The following is a 23889-nucleotide window of genomic DNA, read 5'->3' on the forward strand; positions in this document are numbered from 1 at the left end:
TGGGACTAGGAAAGGAAAACCAGAGTTTTCTTGGCTTCAGGCAGGATGACTACACCCGTTTCCCAGTGTGGCCTCATGCTGGGGACACAGAGAGAATCTGAAGCCACATCATGCAGATGGTCCTAAGTGTCTCTATCAGCATCCATAGCACTGCAGACAGCTGGGATGTAGGAAACATGCTGATCTCCACTGCTCCAGAGAGTGCTGACATGGGAATGAACCAATGCACAGACCTTCAAAGAGAAAATTTTATGGAGGCTTTTATACACATACACAAATATTTTAATATAATGGTAACTGAAATGTTATCCATATTCTTAGTACTGTCATAATTAACTAAAAAGATATTTTTTTAAATTTTGTAAAAATGACATATTTTACACATCTTCTATTTACAATTGCAATATACTTAAATGTTATAAAACATCCACTCTGACCTTTAAAATATATGTATACTAGGACTTAGTATTAGATATATTATAATTTATAGCAAACTTAGGGTTTGCTGTGTACCTATCTGTTCAATGGGAATTCCAGAATCAGCCTGGCTTAATAAAGGCTGCTCAAAATCAAAAACTGATTAAAAAAAAAAAAAGAAGATAGGGAATGTGCAAATATTGGGGCAGGCAAAAGAAATAAAAAATTCTCAAGCTTGCATTTTAAAAAAGAACACCATGAAGACTTCCAATAAATTAAAAATCCTTTTCCTGGCATTGTCCGTGGTCGACTTAATTTTCAGTACTATTAATCTAAAAGGAAAAAAACAAAACCCCAACTAACAACAAAGAACAAACCCCACCCCAAGCACCCCAGATCTTCCTGAGGCTGTGTGTTCCTCGTGCTGCAGTCAAGCATCAGGGTTTGCTGGGGTGGTTGCTGCTGGCACAGATGAACTGGGTCTATGGATGACTCGTGAATACGTGCGCTCCATCCCTTGCTGTTTTGCTGAGTCCTCCTTGTATGTAATCTTTGCATAAAGAAAAAAAAGCAAAAAAAGCAACAGTGAGAGAGATTTGAACAGTTTGGTGGCTGAAGTGTTCATTGTCTAAGCATGGATTTCCCATTTTTTATTTATTCCACAATGATGCTAAGGATCTGACAGGGAAAGGAACTTTGCCCAGGGACCCAGGAGGAGTTGGAGGCTGCAGTGACAGGGATGACATCCTTTGAGTCAGGGGGCAATACAGGGCTGGGCTGGGGCACTGGCTTCTGCCAAGTGGTACTTCATGGGGCTCCCCAAACTGTTTTACTCTCACAACTCTCACACAAACATGACTGAGAAGTTATCTACAGTTCACAAACTCGCAGACACCTGCAGTAGCACCTGCTGACTGTAGTACAGACTGGCCCCAGCTCTGCCCACACAGTCATTCAGGGCATGCAGCATCCCCACAGAGCTTCACACACCTGGCAGCTGAACAAACACATCCACTGGCAGGGCTGGGACTGAGTGCCAGGCTGAGCCTGTGGGCAGAGCTGCACTCTCCAGGAGGTGCAGTGGCAAAAGCTCTGCCCTACCCTAGGAGGCTTTAGCAAGAAGGAAGCTCTTTTATCTGAAGTTCTTTTTAACCTTGGTATAAGCTATTTTTCCCTACTTAGTTCTATAAACACAGACTGAAAAACCACCCTCTTCCACAGGGTGCTGTGTTGAAGCATCCACAGCAGAGACATGACCCATCCCCCCTGAGCACACAGCCATCAGCAGTGGAAGAGGAACCTCTCCCCTTCACAAGACTCCAGGTATAATCTCTGCCATCATCCCCCAGTTATCCCTGGTCAGGGCTGCAGGTCAATCACAGCACAGTTATGACTGGAGAAGACATGACCACACTGTCACCACATACAGCTTCAGCAGCTTGGGCAGCTCTGGGAAGGAGATGGGGAAAGAGCACTGGGAACTCCCTGGCAGTGCCCAGCAAAGCCAAGGAAGCCACAGGGCAGGCAAGAAGCAGGGCAGAGCATGTGGCACACACTATCTGCCCAGGTGCTGCCTTCACCAGCTCAGACCCACCACTCTCCCCAGGGGCCTCAGGAGAAGTGAACTTGGGGCACTGCTGCTGTGCTGGGCTGTACCAGCCCTTCCAAACACACACACATCTCCACTACACCCAGTGTGGCCTCAGCCTGTGCCCCAGTGTATAGCCATGAGCAGTGCCATGGGCAGGGCTGTGAGAAGGAGACACACTCATGGGACAGGGGAGACCTAGCTTAATCCATAACATTCTATGCCATTTGTCCCTGGCCCTTCTATCCAGCCAGTTCTGCTGTTACTGGCATGTGTTTTTGTACTGGGAGACTATTGTTGAGCTGCCCCACCAACCTCCCCAAGTTCATGACTAGAATGCCCATGGACAACACATCACACATATACTTTTTTTCTCTTTTTAACTCCCTGAGCAAGGGAGTCATTAGACATGAAACTAAACAAACATACCCATCAGAAAAACTAGCAAGTGAGGAAAGGTACAAGACATTAAAAGAAAAAGTAGATGTAAGAAAAATGAACATACCACTTTTGGCTATAGTATTGAGGGAAATGTTAGACAGGGAAGAAGAGAAGCTGTATAAGCAAGGACCATGACAGAGCTGTCAGAAAAGAAAAACAAAACAAAACAAAACAAAACAAAAAAAAAAAAAAAAAAAGAAAAAAAAATAGGGGGAGTATGGTGATGAAAGAGTCACTGCTGGTAGGTGAGAAACAAAACTCTCTTGAATACGACAATAGGAAAGATGGCAAATCTGTAAAGCACAGAGCACAGATACAAGAGAGCCTCAAGCTTTCCAACTGCAAGATAAATATTTCAGCCACAATTTACAGCATGTGATTTCTGAGGCAACTCTGCTCAGAAGAAGGGAGTTCATGAGCTCACTGCAAGAGGACTGGAGTTTTCCCAAGGAGTCACCCTGCCTGGAATACAGGGCTGCCACTTTTCAGCCTTCCCCACAGGACTGCAAGTGGGAGACTGGTTTTCAGTGTCCACTTTCAGTGTCACATGGTTTTGGTTAAACAGATGACAATTTTGAAGGATGACCTCTTAACTTTACATTGGTTTGTACAAATAATTTTGTAGTATTTAATATGTTCATTTCCATGAAGAAAGCTAAGAGCTCACTGAGATAAATATAGGTATGAGAACAGAACTTGCCAAATATTTTCTGTATGCTGAAAGTCATGGGCTGCTCATGCCTTGTTTGAGTTGCCCATCCATTTTCCATTCTTGTGGGGAACAGTAGTTCACACAAGACATATGGTAGTGCCTATGCACAGTGACTGAATGGCCAAACTAACTTCCATGGGAGAGGCATGGATACTGAGTAATAAATAATACCCTTAATACTTACTGTTATATTAACAGTGATAATTATTAGTTAGGATAAAATTGCTGGAATGCTTGAGGTTCACACATCTATACACCTAAACAAGAAAGAAGCACAACTCCCAGAACAGCAGCATCACTGAGCTTGACCCAGAGTGACATGCACCAACCCTTAAGGCAATGACAGGCAGTGAGAAACTTGCTCAGCTCCACAGCAAGTGCAGCCATGGGACAAAAATTCAGGTCACTCCCTACTGTCCTCACATGTGAAGATGAACAATGGATCATGGTGTAATGGGGTGCCAGTCAGACACTTCTGTGAGATGCCATCACTGATACCAGTGCTTAAACCAAGGAACTCTACACAACAGTGTTTGTGGATGCTACAGGCACCTGGAAATGCAGCAAAACTGCTAGAGAGGAACTCTTTCTCAGATGCAATCTAAGGTAGCCTACACACAAACATGCAGAGATATGATTAAGCACGATTTAATTTGCACTTTAGTATGTAGAATCACTCAATATTTATACTAAAACGTAAAGCAGAGTAAAAAATATCTGTCTCTATGCAGCAGTAGAATAGCTGCAAGGGTGCACTGGAGTCCAGTGTTTTGGGATGCATTTCATATAATGTAGCCATGCATGCTCATCCTTCTGAAGCTGCTATAGCAGCTGAAATACATGGCATCTCTTTTGACAGTGTATTCAAACACTAAAAAAATAGGAAAAAAATATTTATCTGAAAGCTGAATATAAATAGAAACTATAAAGACACCTCCTCTGGTTATAAGCTACATCTTAAAAGCAATTTACTCCTTTAATTCAATGTATCACAGTTGCAGGATAAAACAAACATAAACCACTAGTTTTAAACTGACTATCATCCTTCAATGACTCTAAACCTCAGTCAGCATTTAGCCTCATGAACATTGGACTTTTCCATATATAGCAAGGCAGGCAGAAAACACATCTTTGTTGATCAGATTAATTAGATGTAGTATATATCTGGATTTAAAGAGAGAGGAAGAAACAAAGAAAGGAGAGAACTGTTTTATCAGTGACTGACACACAATTAGGCACACTCATTCAGCCCAAACAGCAGCAAAATAGGTAATCTGACCTGTTCATTCATAACTACAGAGAGCTCACTGAGCATATCCTTATAGTGAGACTTCATCTCTCCCTGATACTCAAACTGGTCCTCCTTAATAAGGCGTTCGTTGACATCAAGAGCTTGTCCACATGCTTCTGCAAATTGCCTACAAGTACAAAAACACAAAACCCAACCATATAAATTTTACAGAAACAAAAAAACCCTCTCTGTATATTCACACACAGTACTGTAACTCTTCTACTCCTTGCAAAATGGAACCTGGAGCTGTTGGAGCAAGTCCAGAGGAGGCCACAAAGTTGATAAGAGGACTGGAGCATCTCCCCTGTGAGGACAGGCTGAGGGAGTTGGGGCTGTTCAGCCTGGAGAAGAGGAGGTTGTGTGGAGACCTCAGAGCAACCTTCCAGTGTCTGAAGCAGATACAGGGGAGCTGCAGAGGGATTTTGTTAGGAATTGCTGTGACAGGATAAGGGGTAACAAGTTCAAATTGAAGGAGGGGAAACTTAGGCTAGATATTAGGAGGAAGTTTTTCCCTGTGAGGGTGGTGAGACACTGGCACAGGTGCCCAGTGAGGTAGTGGCTGCCCCAACCCTGGCAGTGTTCACAGCCAGGTTGGATGAGCCTTGAGCAACCTGTTCTGGTGGGAGGTGTCCCTGCTTAGGGCAGGGGTTGGGACTGGATGATGCCTAAATTCCATTTCGATCCCTAAAATTCTATGATTCTATGAAAATATACCTTGCTAGAAATGAATTTCAGAACTCATTCTCAGCTCAAGAGGAATGTAAGCTACAAAAAGCCTATAGTCCAAAACATCAGTAAATCTTTACTTAGGAATGACTTGTGAGAAAAGGGTAAAGGCAGATGTAAATTAGGCTGGTTCAATTCACTCTGATTTTGTGTTACACCTACTCATGCTGTGCAGAGTGTATGATGTGCTATGCAGAGGGTGAAAAGCCTAAAATTAATGTTTACCTGAAGATTTCCTTCAGAAGCTTAACTTGATTATCAGGATATTTCTTAGCATTTGTCTCTTCAAGAAAAGCTCGAGCATAGGCCATTGGTCCAGCATTTACCTGGGGGGAAAAATACACAGCTCAGGTACAGAGAACAAGCTGTTCACTGTTTCTTCTCTTGTGTTCCAAGGCTTGGGGACAGGCCTGAGGCCTCACTTCTTGTCACCTGGATGGAAGCTGAAGAATTTTGCTGAAGAAAAGGGAGGTCTGTCAACCTTGTAGAAGCTGCAGATCTCTGCTGGCCTTTGAAAACCCCATGCCAGTTAACCATCTATACAGCTACGTGTTTGTAGCTGTATAGATATTTTAATGAGGGCACCAGAAATATATGTACCTCTTACCAATCCCAACTTTCCAAAATAGGAAGTGACAAAGTCAATCCTAACAAAACTCCCTTTGAAGACTCTGCATGCATGGCTGTGAGATGGGCTGTATTCTCAAGTGACACATGATGGTCTTCTCAGAAAGGCCTTAACATTTATTTAAAGAAGATTTGACTGAAATAGTTATATTTCCATATATACTCATCAACATCAGTGGAAAATTCTCCATTCTGTTACATTTTCAGAGCAGGATCCAAAAGCACTGGAATGCAAGGTATGACCAAAAAAAAAAAATAGACAAAACATATCTGAAATGATGAAAATCAGGATAAAACTTTAGGTAGATGCATTGAAAAACAAAAGAGAAAAAAGAAGGCAAACTGTGTCATTACCTTGACACTGACACTTCCTTGAAGCTTGAGCTGCAGTCGGATCATGTCTACTTCTTCCATTGTGCAAAGCTGATTGAGCTCTGAGACCTTTTTGGACATCTCATCAATTGCCACTTCGATAGGGTTCAGCTCTGTGCTGGTTTGGCTTATGACTTGAATACGTTTCTTCACGTAGGGAAACAAGTGACTGGCTACTCGGAAGAGAGAAATGTATCAGAAACTCTGCCAACAAACAGCATTCAAGAAAGCAAAATAAATAAGTCAAAGTATTAACTTTTGACTTTGTCAGTCCATAAAACTGAAGTTTGAATCACCAAACAAGTGGAAGTGACACAGCAGGTCCAAACTGAGTTCCGATGTCCCTGGCACTGGAAGAGCATTTCCTTTTGAATTCACCACTGTTTGCTATGAAGCTCTGTCACATGCAAGTGGCAAAAAGCTCTTGCTGCTCAGATTTTAGAATCCACAAATTCCTTCTCCTGAGTTAAAGCACCAAATTATAAGCCTATACTGAACTTCAAATAGCTCAAAACATCCCATCAAACATGTTTCAAGTTAGAGGCAGGAGCCTCTAGTTCAGCTGGATTGGGTGTCGCTCGCTGTGCTGGTGTTGGCTGAGAGAGGGTTAATTTTCTTCACAGTAGCTGGTAGGGGATGTGTTTTGGATTTGTGCTGGAAACACACTGATAGCACAGGGATGTTTTGGTTACTGCTGAGTCGTGCTTACACAGACTCAAGGTCTTCTCTGCTCCTCACACTGCCACAAGGAGGGGACACATCCAGGACAGCTGACCCCAGCTGACCCAAGGAATACTCTAGGCCACATGGCACCATGCTCAGCACACAGAGCTGGGGGAAGGAGGAGGGAAGGGGGGACATTCAGGGTGATGGTCTCTATTGAGTATATTCCCAGATCACTTCATGTAATGTGTGCTGGAACCCTGCTTTCCTGCAGATGGCTGAACACCTGCCTGCCCATGAGAATTGGTGAACGAATCCCTGGTTTTGCTTTGCTGCTGTGTGTGGCTTTTGCTTTACCTATATTAAACTGTCTTTATCGTGCATGAATTTTGTCACGTTTACACTTCTGATTGTCCCCCACCCCATCAGAGGACACTGAGTGAGTGCCTGCATGAGGCGTAGCTGCTGGCTGAGGTTAAATCACGATACTCACCCACAGATGAGCTACTGTCACAACATCATCCTAAAAGTAGTAAGGAGTTACTTTTATTACTGAAACTAAAGGCTGCTCTGGGAGGACAGAGGAATTATTTATCTTTAAAACTCCTTCCTCCCAGTCTAGGCCTTTCATGGATCTCAGAGAGTCTGGCAAAAGTATTGTTATGGCACATTAAGTCTGATGTAAGCTAACAATCTTTTCTGATTGCTCTGCACACTTTGGAAGGCCTCCCAAACTCCATGTGTGTCCCTCTCCAGTAAGCATCTGCTTCCAGTCAGCTCAAACCTAAATGAACTTCAGCTTACAGGGTGGCTGTCTCACTGGAGAGCAGGAAATCCAGGTCTTCTAGAGCTGGAACATGAGTCACAGCCAGGCATGGCAGAAATCCAGTGAGCCAAAGACCAGTCAGACTGCACTTGCCCTCTGCCCATCATAGGCAGCAGGCTCTGGAGCAAAGATGCTATCCAGGTACTGTTCCAGCCACCCAGGCATCATTAACTTCCACAGCTCCTCCAGTCATACCAGTAAGCCTTGCTTTCTTCTCAAACAAAAAGCATTTAATTTTGCATAGGAAGGGAGAATACATGACTATCAAGCCAGAGTGGGAAAAAAAAGTAAAAAAATAAGGATGTTTCCTTTAAAGAAAAGCACTGAGTTGAGGCAGGTGTCAGAGGGAGAAGAGGATGTTATCAAACTCCCACCTAATGCCAAAGATGGAGCCAGGCTGAAAGCAGTGGGAGCTGATGACAGCATGTAATAACCCAGGGAAAATATACTTCTGGAAGAACAACCCTCTCTGTTTTTGCCAGACATAGACCATAGCAGCTGCACTTTCAAGTCAGTGAAACTACCTGTTTTAATACAGATCTCAAAACACCTACTGCTGCTCAAGCACTTACAAAAACCACACACAAGCTATTCCTCCTTTCTCCTTCTTACAAGCAAAGCTGTGTCATCTAACAAGACACCCTCAGACATCAGTGCCTCCTTCCTGACTTGCTAGAATGAAACTTTTAGGTAACTATGCCTGCACTGTAAGCAGCTTTTTTCACTTTGTCCTTTGGGGAAAGGAAGTGCACTGAAGTCAGTGGGGAACTGGATTTTTTTGTCACTTGGGAGTACTTGCTGGGAACATCAGGAGCTCTGCCCACAGCTGCCCATGAGAACAATGCCTCCATCTCAGACAGTTTCTCATACTCTCAGCCAAAATTCAGACAGGTCAAGTTTCAGCAGTAGTCTCACAAAGGATGCTAAATTAAAAGGAGATTTCAGTCATGATAAGGAACTAAAAATGTCCAGTTTAATATATGACTCAGTAACAGCAGACATAGCTAGTGCTCCTGGCACCCACAGCTGCCCATGAGAACAATGCCTCCATCTCAGACAGTTTCTCATACTCTCAGCCAAAATTCAGACAGGTCAAGTTTCAGCAGTAGTCTCACAAAGGATGCTAAATTAAAAGGAGATTTCAGTCATGATAAGGAACTAAAAATGTCCAGTTTAATATATGACTCAGTAACAGCAGACATAGCTAGTGCTCCTGGCATGGCAATTACCTCTCACTTAAAATAATTAAATCTATATAATGTATCTTGCTCCCATTTTGAACAAAAATGCCTCTCTGTTAAGTCTTACTCTTTGCAGTAGAACAGACACCCTACTTTGCTTTTTCTTTGTCTAGTTTACTATTAAAAGAACAATGGTTCTGAGTGCTAAGCTGCCTCTGAGCAGAACCACTCCCAAATTACATCACTGCAAGAACAGTTAAGATGTCAATTATAAGGCAAAATAAGTCAGCTGAGGATTCCATAAATGAAAGTAACTTCCCTTAGAACAGGCAGGTCTGTAAGAAAGCACATTGCCAACAGACACACTGAAAACATGACTTATCATCCTGCACAACATGCAAAGCACGTGGCACTCAATAGGCACTGCTGGGCTTAGCTGGGAGAGGAGGGATGGAAGTGTGGGAGCAGCTGAGCAAACATACTTGTGAGGATTGTGCGTCTCTTGCACTGCTCCTCCACACCCCCGTGCTTCTTGCCCGAGAGCGTGAAAGGCGTTTCGAACACGAAGCGGTTGATGTTGTGATGCATTTCGAAGTCAGTCTTGCGATCTTCGGCTTCTTTCTCTTCAAAGAAAGGTGTGACATATGTCACTTGGATGTAAGCGTATTTTGGATCCAGGTCTTTGGGGTTCACCTGTGTAACAATGGCAAACACAATCAAATGATGGTGTGATGAATTGCCAAGGCATCCAGGACATTTCAGATGCTTTTATCTGTCATAGCCATACCAACAAAAACAGAGACATCCAAAATGTAATATTCAGATCACAGATGGATACAAAGATATTAAACCAAGAGGCCCTTAAGAACAGTGGGACCTTGAATATATATAGCCATTGGCAAAAGTGGATGAAAGCCAAATGAGACAGAAAACAACCTGCACTGCAGCAAACATCTGCCTGCTCATCTCCTGCTGACTGAGATGCCCTGCTGTAACACTGTTATTTCCATCCAGCACCTGCCACGCTGTAAGGTAAGGGTCTTTTTTGGGTTGTAAAACTAGGTAATAGTATTTTACACATAAACTTAATTGACATTCACTTGAAACTGCTCTCAAAATATGAACCATGCTCTAAGTTCTCTCCCTCGTGCAAAACTGCACATCTTAGATACCTTGTTGGAATCCTGGATGATCTTCACGTTATCTATTCCAAACTTGTCTGCATAAAGCTTCATCAGCCTTTGAGAGATCTCAGACAAGCCAGTTAACTTGGGTTCTTTATAGATATATTCTTTACCTTCCTCTTCCTCAAAAAAACCCTGTTTGGAGAGAAACGGATGGATACAGTGAACACAACAGGCAGGGCAAAGCCCAAACAAGTTGTTTATATCAGGAATCAAGGTTGCCTGCATACCCACCAGAGCATCCAGTAGGTCACTTCCAGCACCCAAGTTAAAAGCTTACCTCTCTTCACTCCTTGCAGACACATGCCTAGGGGTCTGTGTTTAGACTGGTCTGCAAGCTCCAAAGTTACCCAGGAAATAACTCCTACACATTTATACATGTAAGATATTAAGCTGCTTAAAGAGTTAAAGGGCTTTCTTGGGAATGCTGATGTGTGTCTGATGAATAAACCCTAATGGATTAAAAACTGGACATTAAAAACTCTTTAAATTTTAATGATTTGGTTAAATGAACTATTTCAGAAGCACTGTGCTAACAGGACATGAGTGTAACAGCTCCAGCACATCCTAGCTGGGAGCCATGTGTGCAGGTTGGGCACTGCTGCTGGTGCCCATGGCATGGGAACACCTGGAAACCAGTCCACATTCTCTTCAGGCCAGCTGAAGAGGAACACTGGTGGCATCTTGAAAGGCCATATAGAATTGCAGCAATTTCAGAGACAATTAGTAAATTTACATGTGAAAAGAAAAAGAAAAGGAAAAAAAAAGACACACAGGCTCTGCTCCTTTGCAAAAAAAAATCTCAGTCTAGTTAAGGTTGTTACTGAATACACCGGATGGACTTGGCAGAGCTTTAACAACAGGCCCCAGTGAAGAGCTGAACAAGAAGCTGTCAGGTGTCAGAAGAAATGCTGTTCTCTGAAAATTAACACAGCATTGCATCACCTGCGGGTGAGACACTCAACTGCTACATGAACATGTGCATCAACACATCAACACTCCAGAAGAAGCTCTCCCAGCCTGGCAGAAAGCAGTAGGTGCCCTGCTGACATGGATTGGATTTATCCAATGCCAGGAGCAGCAACATCTCTCCTCCTAGGATTTCATATGCTGCTGCTGAAATCTGGCAATGTGTATGTACCACTGCAGCTGCACTCAAAGCCTTCTCCTTGCACCTCAATGCAAAGTGACCCAGAGGAAAACACCTGAAGCTGCACAGATAAGGGGAAAGGCAGAGAGCATTAATGTTGTCAGATCCCAGGCCCTTTAAACTGAGCATGATGTGGCTTGGACAGCTAATTCTACAATATGCTTAGGCAAACTGCCATCTGTTGAAAAACAGAAAAGCAAAAATGTCAAGAGATACCTCTAAAATCATTTTGGAAGGTACTCAAGCAAAATCCAGCCTTAGCATGTTGAAGTGTATTTCAATTCTGCCTAGTAAAATTATCAACTAGGTAAATCTTCACCAAAAAAATATATGGAATTCATGTAAAAGAGCTGTAAATTTCAATGTCTGTTTAGGAAAAAACAACCCCTAAGCTTCATTTCAAGAAGGATTAATAAATAGGTGCATCTCTGGCTTCTCCTTCAGTGAGGACAAAGGGCAATAAAACTGTCTTTTAATTTGGCAAGTGCCAAGGGGACTGTGGGCATTTCTGTAACTGATGGCTAAGAGCTGCAACAGCAGCTTATCTGACAGTATCTTCATCAGCCTCACAGGGACCTTCTAACATCGCATGATTTTTAACAACAATATCAATTAAACTCCATAGGCAGATGAAGAACTTCACAGGTAATTAGGGAACAAATTTAGAGCTCCAAAGCTAAGACCCTATAAACATCCAATGAGCTGAGCAGGCAATTCACTTTCTATTGATTTCCCTGATAAAGATCTGCAGGATTTTAATCTGGTTTCTGATCTTGTTTCCACTGGAGCAAAACTGCTTTATGTGGGAAAACCTCATTAGTTTGATGCAACCATACTAAAACACACTACCCAGGATTGTTTCTGTCACAAGACATCTGTTTTCTGTTACTATCCAGAGTTTTCAACAAAACCCCTCATGTTTTTCAAATTAATCACATAGCAAGCTAGAATACAGTTTATGCTCTTAAACCCTGATTCTGTGTACGTTTGCATGCTGGAACACAGTGTTTATATGTAAGTGCCAAATCTCTGTGCTGATGCTGCATGGCACACTAAGATGATATCTGTGTTAATCGCTTTATTTAAAAAAAAAAACACCTGAAAACAAACAACTAACAGATTTAGCCTTATCTCTAATGCAAGAGATGTCATTTAAGTACATATCCCCCAGAGTATTTCAGCTGACAAGTGACAAGCAGAAGTTAATTGTGAGCTATAAATAATCTTGTCTGCCATATGCTATATGTCTGGCAAAGACTACTGAAAGTAAGATTAAACACTTTTCAGAAGCCAAATATCCTCTAGTTTCAGGATTTTAAAATATTAAGCAGCCAAGGTTACATTACCAATGCATATCCCTGGATTATTTTCATACTGGCTGGTTTTGCCCTGCAAGGACAACACAGCCTTACAGCTGAAAATGATTACAGGGAGCAGCTGAAGGTACAGAAAGGGAGATGACCTGCTGTACACTAGGCCTCTGGAAAGACCTGAAAAGGCCCTTCTTCCTCCATATATATCCCCAGACACAGCCCTAGGAGCTCACAGTACATCAGACTCTTCTCTGCCCTTTGCTGGAAGAACACACACCATTCCCACTGCTGCGTGCTGAGGTAAAGCCTTTTGCTTTACCTGCCAAAAATTAGCACCTAATGGATCCTTTCCCATCTAGACCGAGTGAGAATCTCCTCCCACATTAAGTGAGAGTGTTAGCCTCTTTGCTAAGGAAGCTACAGCTGTTTTATCTATTTGGAAAAGGGGACACATCTGCCCTTCAGACAGGCACCTGCTGTCAGCTTACCACTATGAAACTCTGCCCTTCAACTTTTACACCCTCTTGCACACTCAGGAGAATAAACCCTCAGCTCTACCTTTCCCTAACACTGCTCTGAAAAAGTAGTTTGAACGTTTTTGATTATCAGCACAATATGAATTCTCAGCTATTCAATATATTTAACAGAATTCTTTTTTCACTCTTAATTCAAGAGCGATACTGACTTCTCAAACACTCATCTGCGAACAAAATCTTGTGCATTGGCTCATGTGGTCACTTGGGGGTGCAGTGAGATGTTGTCAACAAAGGCTCTTAATGGAATCTGCAGTCTAAGACAGCAGCTGCCATGAGATCCTGCTCTCTGAGCTGGCAAATAAAGCTTGCTGGTGATACCAGCCGACGGCATCCTCCCTGAGGACCACATTAATTCCAATCATCCTTGAGAAGGGTCCCTGCAGCAATGCAGTAACCACATACTGTCTTTGCCTTTGCATGAAGAATGGTGCAGCTGCAGACCTCCTTCTTCCACTAAGAACCCCCAAAATTCTCCCTGCAAACAGCATTTACATTATTCTTTTGCCCTTTATTCTGCTGTTTCAGTTAAGGAGCAGCAAGGTTCCATTTTTACAAAGCTTATATATATATTTATTATGGATAGAATGGATAAAAATGCTCCGTGAATAAATGGATATGTGAAATATTACATTTTTAATATGTGTGTGCTTACATATATATCTACCCCTGGGCATTTTATAGAACAGTGTAAGACTGAAAAGAAATCTCATACCTGCACACTGAGCATCCCATACCTGCACACTGAGTTTACTTCTGTGGCATTTCCTTTGTAGCTGCCTAAGCAAAGTGATTCATATTGCTTTACACTGGTTTAACTGTGTGATACCAGTAAAACCTGCACCTACTAGCTTTGGGGAAAAAGTGTGTAAAGTCTGCCAGAAGCAGAAAAAAAGGCAATTGCTTTTAGTGCTTTAAATGGATTGGGCACTGGGATTGCTCTCAGCATGGAGGTCTGCAATACTCTTAGCAACAGAAGGACCAAAAGACCCCAGATCTTCCCACCTGCACAGCCAGAATGGAAGCAAGTGGCACACAGGGAAAAGAGACTGACAGAAATACAGAAAGAAAACCTTCCAAAGGGAAAAATAAGCAGGCAAAACCAGTATATGGGAAGAGACTGTTCCCTCTCTCTCTCCTTCCAGGTCAGGCTTCATCTGTAGCTCCCACACTTGCTATGGTGCTTTGTGTATTGTTGCAAGCCCTCCTTAATCAGTTCTCCAAACCCACTCCTATTTTCCTTGCTCAATGAGGCACAAGTAACACTGATGGGAATGATCTAATTATTTGCATTGTGCCATACACTTCTGTCCCTATGCCTCTGCAAGGAGCAATACAGAGCAGTCCCACTTTCTACCACATAACATTTCTCCTGCAAAGGGCAAGAAGAAAGCTGTGCTTGTTGCATTTAGAGCTCAGTGTCCGGGGACACCAGGGAACAGACGGGGCAATACACAGCTATGGAAACGTCGTATGCTTTAGAGCACTAAAGCTGTTTAAATGAAGTTGCCCTTGTGGCACTGGCAGCTGGAAAGTCATTGCACTGCAACAGAGATGTTAACCCAGTTCAGCAGAAGTGCTGCAGTTAAATTACCCACTTGGAGAGCCACTGCCTCTGGCAGAACCCTGGTAAGAAGCTGCAAGTCAGAGAGTCCTTTCTTCCCTTCTGCTGCTTCCATGTCAAGGAAGGTCAGGCCTAAGGAAGACTGCCCTTCCTTAGGTGTAGCTCATTTTCTTGTTGCATTTGGAGAGCTTTGCTAACCTGTCCAAAGAGCCAGGACTCCCCATTTCCCTCTGACTCCCCATTTGCATGCTCCTACAAGAGACTACCAGGACCGTGGTCACCACCTGCCCAGGGTGTTCCAGTTCCCACTGCTGGAGATCTCAAACTGACACAACAGCCTTCCTCTTTGGAGCTGCTGCCCAGGCCAGGAAAGCAGGCTTGCATTCAAACAGCATTAATGCTATCCCAGGAGTTTCAACAGAAACAGAAGGGGTCCAATCCTACTCCCAGTGAAGCAGAGAGAAACGTCCACTGAGATGAGATGATGCAGCATTGGGCCCCACAGTGCACACACAACATGGCAACAGATACAGCTTGGTAATTCAGGTAACTGAACAAACAAAAGTTAGTTTGCAGGATGCAACAATGAATGAAACAACATTATTTCATCTGCCAAAGATCCATCAGCAAAGAACCGAGAGCACAGGAGAGTTAATATTAAGTTAACAGTACAGAGAAGGATGGAGGATGTGTGAGGAGAATTAAACGAAACATGCAAGAGAACTAGACTTACCACAGCCTTGAATAAGATCAAAAGGAGAAAAGAGCAAATTTCTGCATTAAAATCTAATTAGCAAACAGAATGATTCACATCAATCTGTTGTTTACACACTTTATTATTTTAGAGTACAGGAAATTGTATGCTTGCCAAAACCAGGACTTAAAGGAACATGCTGGATCACTACACTGGTTTGTAGTGAAAGAAAGCCAAAATAGTGCTTCAAGGATGCTGAAGCACAGCAGAGGGAATAAAACTATTCTACAGTACATTGCACAGAACCAGAGGTGGCCTGGAAGCAGAAGTCAATGAGAAACACACCATCTACTGCATACTGCTCTGCTTTAAGCTCTATCAGAGGAGAGTGCCATACATCAAAGATGTCTTATCTGGTTTTATTTACATTTCAGTTTGAAAAACACCTGCCCTGCTTCTGTCTCAGTTCTGCTTGATGAAGTCAAGAACTAAAGCTGATGTACAAGTCTGTTCTTCGTTACACCACTAAACCCACAGCAGTGGTTTCCATAGAGGCAACTGAGTGCTCTCTCTTCTGAGTAACCTCCTGCTCCGAGTCTGACCCATGAGGCAGTTTCCACCCAGTGATTCACTACCAAATACTTCCCTTGTTTTGGCTTCCCTGAAACATATTGGGAACAGAAAAACCCAGCTGAAATCTGGGAGTCTGTGGAGACAAAAGAACACAAGTTGACTTACCTGCCCATAAAATGCGACACGGTAATATCGCCCAAAGAGACGTTTCTCAGAGTTCACTACTTCTGCAACCTTCAGGTACGAGCGGTGGATGTCGTAGTACAGGTCAGACAGTCTCTGTTTGAAGAAACAGGCAGAGGGAGGTGAGGTCATACCAGTACTTTGGGAAATGCCACTACATGCACAAGCATGGCTTGCCTTAACTGGATTCCCAAACCTTTGCAAAGAAGGCTGTACATGCTAAGGGAATAGTTTAACCTTGTTAGCAGTCAGTAGAGAGTAATTTAAAGGTTTCTGTCATCTTCTGAGCAGTTTTGTGGCAGTGGATGCCTTTGTGTGCAGGGTCACTCAGGAAGAGGATCATCCCACCACCAGACAGTGGTACAGATCTACTGAGAGTTCAGAGAACCCAATATCATTCGTGTAGGTGAGAGCAAACAACTCCAATCAGCTCCCTACCCCATCCAAAGATATGCTATCCACAGTTTTCCCTAAGCAGCACTTCCTTGGGAGAGTGAGCCAAAATTTCAATTAAGTTAAAATCTAAGGACCTGCTTCCTCAACATACAGATTATTGCTCCCTACCACTTTGAGTTTCTTTAAATTTAAACCCAGAAAAATCAGGAAATGATATTATCATCTGGTTATCCATTCTGCATTGAAATGGTCAAGTAAATAAGAAATGAAGAAACCCTGAAATTGTGAAGAGATCACACAATTTATCAGCAGTTTCTAAACTGAAAGACAGTGATCAGATGTTCTCTTGGTTTAAAACCCATGTGAAAAATCACAAGGGTGATTTTTGGCTAAGACAAGAGGTTTGTTTGACATTTTTTTCATTCACTGTTGTATTCATGATGGAAAGAGAAAGGTAAGAAACCAGATTTTTTGATTTTATCACAACACAAAGCATTAAAAGGAGAAATTACAGACAGAAAGAAAGCATTCCTATTAAAAGAAAGCAATTCCCCTCCCAAAAAAATTTTGACCTTTACTATTGCCTCAGGATAATTAAAAAACCCAAGTCAAACACCAACTTACTTTAAAGTCCCTCTGCTTCTCAAAAACAGCAATGATAGGCTTGTTAACCTCAGCAATAAGCTCATATCTCTCAGACTTCCACAGGTATTCAACACACAACTCCAGCTGCTCCACAAGAATATTCTGCAATTTCACAAACGCAAATAGTTCAGTGACTTGACAGCTGGTGGCATTTAATTAGTAACAATGCAGCAAAGGCACACACACACTACTTCATTCTTATTCTGGCTCTTCTGTATTTAGGTTTATCGCAATGTTTAATCAGGTGACCTTTCTCTTCTTTAGCTAAAGAACCCCAGAATAACAGTAACATGAAAATACTCGAATCCTTGACATCTCATGCAGAAGAGTGGGTTTGCTCTGTGGGCTCTGCCCTGGCCTGACTTCCATCTCTGGTACTTGATGTTCTCGTTAGCTAAATGCCAGTCCTGGCTATTTAGCACAACAGTTGTGACATTTCACTCAAAAACTGTGCTCCTTTTAATATTGCCTGAGTACACTCTCTGTAATTTGTTGGAACATGCAGAGGCATCCGCTCAAAATAACACTCTCTGTTAATACACATCAGGTATGGAAATGTTAACATTGCTGACCTCATTGTAGGGAGTATCTTGCATCCCAGAGTCTTCCTTCATAGCACCTTCTTCTTTAATGTTGGGGGTAATGCTCAGAAAAGCAGGCCATCCCATGGAAAATAAGCCTTGAAGTGCAAGTCATAACAAAGTCAATTAATGATTGAATAACCAAATAATTCAAGAAGTCACTGGATGCCATTAAATCAGAGAGCTGATTTTATTTGACTGGAGTTGCTACAATTTTCACAGCCCAAGTTATCAGAAGCACAAATAGAACTGCCTGAATTTATGAAACTATTATACACTTTCTCAATTGTATAAACCCATTTGTCCAGGCAAAGGGTAATGTCAACATTTTCCTGATGCAATCTTACTCCTCTCTCCTTAGTATTACAGTTTCTAAGCTGTACAGTGCTGGCACTCCTTGCAAAGCTACACATGCAATACTTAGTTGTACAGCAATTACCCTCACAGGTTAAGTATAAACATAATTTATACTCATGACACCTATGTGCTGGGACCTGCACTTATCCCACCAGTCAGGTTTCCTAGGGGCACTACAGCTGAGGAGAAGATGCTGTTCCAGTGTACCTCTGCTGGGCTCCTGGCCCAGGACTGCTGCACCCCTAACCTAGAAATCCTTGTAGAAGTTACTGATGAGAAGGCTCACGAGGATTAAAGCTGAGCTTACACACAGTATTTGCTAAGCTGAGGCCTTAGGGCAATGGTTGCAGCAGGAACAACTTGCACAGGCATTGCACATTTCAGAACAGGAAGAGTCGGGTCCACAAGGACTTTACTACTGCTCTACTGGGAGAATCTGCCAGTGGAGGTGATGAGCTTCTGGTGTGGTTCATGTTCAATTTAAAAGTAGGAAAATGAGGCACAATCACGAAAGCTAACCTTTGCACACAGACGAGGGGCTCTGTCCCCTCTCTCAAACTTTGGAGGTTGTTTAAATGCAAGTTTAAAATGGCCCAATTTCTTCACTCCACCTACTGTAATCTATTATTCAGGCAAAGTGTTTTACCACTACTGAACTGCCTCAGAAATGTTGCTCTTTGCAGAAAGCTTTCTTCTAAAAGGCTGTATGTTTTCATCTCACCCACAGACACTTCCAAGTGCATTGAAAAGCTATGGCCTGTCTAATACTAACAGTTTTCTCTTCCCCAGATATTTGCCCTCGACCTCAGAAATTACTCTTTGTGGAAATTACTAACATATCCCATGCTGAGAATTACTGTGAAATACACAGTGGAAATTACTAACATATCTCATGCTGAGAATTACTGTGAAATACACATTTCATAAAATAAATAACCATTGTCATAGAAGCATTAAAAAATATAAGCCTGCACTTTATTTCTGGAATAAGCATCACAGATTTAAAAAAAACCCCTTTATCTATACTAAGTTACATATGGATAACCAGATATTAATTCCACCCCCTGCCCTCCCAGCTTTGGACAGTCAAGGAATTGGACATGGATTTGCATGCTAAACACCAATTGACCCAAGAGGGATTTCTGCAGTCCATGAAGAGCAGACTGTTCTCTTGCTGAAAAAGCTCATAACCAGAGACACTCCGAGCAATCCATCAAACCAGCCAAAGAGCACCAGGAAAGGAACACATAATTTTTCTGACATGACTTGCTTTCTATTCCAGCCTTCAACATGCACTAGAAATAGTTTTGCTTTTGATTCGTTTTTTTCCAGATGAATGGGAGAACAGGAGTTTGACTTCCTAAATATGTTATCTGACCCATAACCAGGCACGGTTAGAGCACTCACTTCCTCCATTGTGAGTTGTTAGTAACACATTACTATCAGAGACTTGACCATCTTCCAGGAGCATACGTGAGGTACAAATCTTTTCCATTTTCCAGTAACCTATGATAGTGTAAGATGGTATTAGTATACTGCTACTGGTATGTGTTAATACATGCATATTTAATAACAACAGACCAACAAGTGAAGCATTCTCTTTTAGCTTGCTAAACATTTAATTAACCCTCTTTACACAAAACACACACTTTCACTGTTCCAATGCCAAGACATTTATGATATATTTCAAAACTAAAATATTTGGGAAGAATTCAAGCTGCTTTAAGGACACTTTATCTATAGGGAAGGAAAACAGGATAGCCAAAAAATATTTTCAACAATAATGTTTATAGATATGCAGTTGGTTTTGAAAATGTTGATCTTACCTTTTCTCTTCAGGTACTCTGCAATGAGGGCAGCAATATGAATATAGCACATAGCAGCCTGTCATGAGAGACCAACATACATGTGTTTGTTTGCATACACTGTATGCCTTAGAGCATACATGTGATAAGAAGCACATACTTTCCTGACTGTCAAGGTGTGATGCAGAAAAGGTAAGACAAAACTACTCTAACTACTTAAGAAAACAAAGGATAACAATGAAATCTTTCTTGAGTGTTAATGTCACCAGGTGTCTTATTTTAACACACAAATTTGCTCAAGAAAACCACGAAGATAACTTCATAAATCAGATATTCCTGGGTTATGCAGTGGAATTTTGCATTATCCATTTAGTTTTTGACGAAAAGGACAGTATGTTATAAACAAAGCTCCTCTCCTGTGCTGTAGTAGGGGAGAAGAAAATCCTTTACGTAAGTTACTCACTGCTCATTACCTTCTCTCCTCTACCCCATGAGGGTAAAGCAGCAGAGATGCCCAAGTGATGCTGCACACAGCTTCCCTGTCAGACAGGTTCCAAGTCTTGCTCAAGCACGTACCAGGCAGTCATGACCAGGCAAGCTGAGATGAACACATCACATCTCTAGGTGGTTTTTAAATCTGTACTCTGATTTCAAGTACATGAGAGACACTGTATGACTCTCTTAAACCACTGCTGCTATCTGTCTTCCAAAGCCCTTTCCAACAGAACATCTTAGCCTAAAGAAAAATGGATTTCCTACCCACTTATTTACATTACCTCTGATAAATCTCCGTTTCTTGCATGAATCTTGGCCATGCTTTCCAGCCATGTCCTACGCAATTCCGGTGTGCTGGCATAGGAGTTTGCTAGGCTGTACTGCAGATCCACAAGCATCTCAGGGTCTTTCTCATGCTCCTTCATCTGAGCTGTGGCCATCAAAACCGTTCGGATGCGTTTGGTCAGATCCTTCACCTCTGCTGGGAAATTAACGTTCTTTGGGAAAGATAAGCAATACATCACTAAAACCATCCAAAAAGCCACATGCAGCATCCCTGAACAAGATGAAGTTCTGCCTATGGAAGACCTTCATCCCCTTCCCTAATTCAGGAGGCTTCAAAGCAGAATCACAGTTTCACAGTACATACACATTGTGCACAAATCCGTGATGCTCAGTGGAGATACCCTAAAGTCACCTTCAGAGAAGGAACAATCCCCCCAAAGTATAAAATTCAAAATGCATGTTGACAAATGTTTGGACAGGAATTGTAAAAATTATAAACCAGAATCTTTTTTCAACAATTTTACTACAGACAATGACCGTAATAGCAGTGGGAACTCATCTAAGAGCTAAGTGCCTTTTTCGGGGGGTTAGGAAGCTGTTATAAAACCCAAATGTTGTGCCTGTTTTTGCTACACATTTACTGAAGAGAGGAAAATAACTGTTTGTAGACTAACATTGTTTGCCAACTACAATTTTGCTTCATTAGTCAAAAAGCATGACATCTCTGATATCAGGCAAATGAACACAACAAGCAACAATTAACAGAGTTTTCAAATAAAAATCTTTCTTGTTTAAAAAAATCACTTTCAGTTATTAAACTTCTGAGCCACAAACACTTTATGAATTTCAGGCTGCCTGAGAAAGGCACACTATGAATGCATAAATCCCTGGCTAACAAGAGCCAGCAATTTTATTCACTCTGACACTTGCTGCTGTGAAATTGTTGACCTTATGCGAGAGAACAGTGATTGACAAAAACTGTTTCTTACTTTCATCTGCTTGTCTCCATTAGCAAAATTATTTATAATTGCAAGTGAATGTTGAAAACGAGATCCACCAATCCCTGCATCCGCTATCAGCTGGCTCACTGCTTTGATGAGCTGCACAGGGGGAACAAACACAGGATGCAATTAGCAAAGAAAATCAGAGTTTCAGAATAGTTTTTAATCCCTATTTAGTATGACTTCATGTACCAGGCTGGTGCACTTTTATACCTGTCTTAAGAAGATAACACAGACAAAGGCAAGGACTGTGAGTCATCTTCCCAGTGTTTGTGGCTGCTCACACTTGGCAGTGCAAGCAGGTTGTTGCTGGACTTTACATTTCTGTTCCTGTACTATCAGATTCTGCTTAGTTCTTTTATCAGCTATGTTCTCACTGCTGTAAGCAATGCACATGAATCAAGACTAGCCATTTATCTGGCAATGCAGCTACATTCACAGCTGTTGTGTCTCCTTGGAACATAGCTGAACAGCCCAAGAACAGCAGAGAATCCAGTCCAACTTCAGACTTGGCAGGTAAATCAAGCTGCCACAGAGAATTGCCCCCAAAATTGCCTTGCTTCAATGCATAAAAATAATAATGCTAACACCCAATGCACATCAGTTAAATACTGATGATCTCACACTTCACTTACCTGTAGATGGGATCTGACTATTGATTTCTGCTTGTTAAATTCAAAGTTCTTTCTCATGAAAAAATAAAGAAGAGCAGATGCTTCTGTCTGAGTCGAACGTGATCTATGGTTACAACACTTCAGGATTTCGTAGCAGAGGGAGCCACAGAGATCTGCTTGTCCTTGGAAGAATGCTGATGGGAACTATTGAAAAAAAAAGAAGTGTGAATATGATAAGCACTCTCAGGCCTCTGTACAGTCACTCTGAGTTAGTACCTTTTGCTGTTGAGCTTTCAGTAGAAACAACTCTCTCCCATATTCATTTTTACCCACCAGCTAAACATAATCCCACATGCAAATTGAGATTTTCACCAGTTTCCATACAAACAAACACTGTATGCCATCAAACTGTACTCCAGGAAACCCAGCCAGCAGCTGGCACACAGCAAGCAGAGCAGCCTGTCTGCAAGGGATGCAGGACAGGCCCCCAGGAAAAGCAGGGAAGGGGGTGGAGGAGGGAGTTCTGTACTGCTATTAAAGCTGTCCAGGAGAAAAAAATTCCTTTGAGCAGCAAAGTCAGTGAACTTCCAGTGCTCAAGGGTTTGAACTGCAGGAGACAACAGAGAGTGAAAATCATCTCTCAAACCATACCTGCTCAGCAGGGGGAATGTGAGAAGACAGAGAGAGGAGAGGTAGAAGACACACATTTTAGCTACAGATCAAAAATACTGCCCAAGGCGTTCTGTGGCAAGAACCACAACTGATCCCTGTTCCCACAGAACTATGAAGAGAGAATTCAATCCCAAGAGCTATAGGATGAATGAAAAGGGCAATCCTGGATATTTATTCATCCTGCCCATTGCAGAGAGGACTTCTGTTCCTGACTGCCTGGTATGTGATTTAAAGCTGTCTGTGGATGGTTTACTTCCTATTTCCCCCATGTCCTCAAGCAGCACTACTGGGAGAAGCATGATTTCCTCCTCCTTTCCCCTGAGATAACAACCAGAATGAGGACATGTGGTTTAAACTGATCCACACTGTTGGGTTTCAGAGAAACATCTGGGAGATCAGGCCAGCCTTGCTTATTTTCACTTCCCAACAGCAATTGTTATCTGTGTGCTACATTCTGGTTAGATTTAAGAGGATCTCATCTAAATCTATGACTTGGAAATTGTGCAGCCTTTACAGCTGGCACCAAGTGCCCAAGATCATTTATATATGTGCAATGCAAGCAAAGAAACAGTCTGACACGTTAGCATGTTTTTGCCCCAAAACTCTTCTATATTTAAAACAAGGTATTCGTAAAACTGTATTAGTTTGGATGAACTTTTGCCAAAGCATAGAATTGTCTCCTGCTAATTTCTCTGGGGACAGCAGTAATCATTCAGTGCTGAATTCTGCAACCCAGGTATCTACTGTGAAGACCACAGACCTCTAGGTTTTCAAGCTTTCTTCCAGAGGTGGTAAAAGCAGGAAAGTCAATGATACAGCCAGATATCACAGACCTAGTTATTACTTACCTATTTACATTAAAAGCTTCTCTTTCTTAGTAATTTTCTTCATTTTCAAAACCAGAAATTATTTTTCAGTCATTGTGAACTTCTTACTTTTAATCAGCAGTAAATCAGATAATCTTTGGCAGGAATAAATATTAATGCAGTGAAGTTCAGAA

General features: G+C 42.1%; 1 protein-coding gene across 1 annotated transcript in view; it reads right to left on the bottom strand.

Moving 5' to 3' along the window:
• Positions 1-265: 265 nt before the first annotated feature.
• Positions 266-23889, bottom strand: part of DOCK10 (dedicator of cytokinesis 10) — a gene marked incomplete at its 5' end in the record, with an annotated part of 74782 nt that continues 51158 nt past the window's right edge. The window contains 16 exons of the mRNA XM_009075422.1: positions 266-775; positions 809-967; positions 4438-4576; positions 5401-5501; positions 6157-6347; positions 9327-9537; positions 10017-10163; positions 15322-15327; positions 16021-16134; positions 17059-17181; positions 17652-17758; positions 19425-19523; positions 19844-19901; positions 20599-20814; positions 21592-21702; positions 22239-22421. Coding sequence (XP_009073670.1) covers positions 848-967; positions 4438-4576; positions 5401-5501; positions 6157-6347; positions 9327-9537; positions 10017-10163; positions 15322-15327; positions 16021-16134; positions 17059-17181; positions 17652-17758; positions 19425-19523; positions 19844-19901; positions 20599-20814; positions 21592-21702; positions 22239-22421 — 1926 coding nt within the window. The remainder of the gene's footprint in view (positions 776-808; positions 968-4437; positions 4577-5400; positions 5502-6156; positions 6348-9326; positions 9538-10016; positions 10164-15321; positions 15328-16020; positions 16135-17058; positions 17182-17651; positions 17759-19424; positions 19524-19843; positions 19902-20598; positions 20815-21591; positions 21703-22238; positions 22422-23889) is intronic.

The sequence above is a fragment of the Acanthisitta chloris genome, unplaced genomic scaffold, assembly GCF_000695815.1.
Source record: "Acanthisitta chloris isolate BGI_N310 unplaced genomic scaffold, ASM69581v1 scaffold15675, whole genome shotgun sequence".
Taxonomy (NCBI): Eukaryota; Metazoa; Chordata; class Aves; order Passeriformes; family Acanthisittidae; genus Acanthisitta; species Acanthisitta chloris.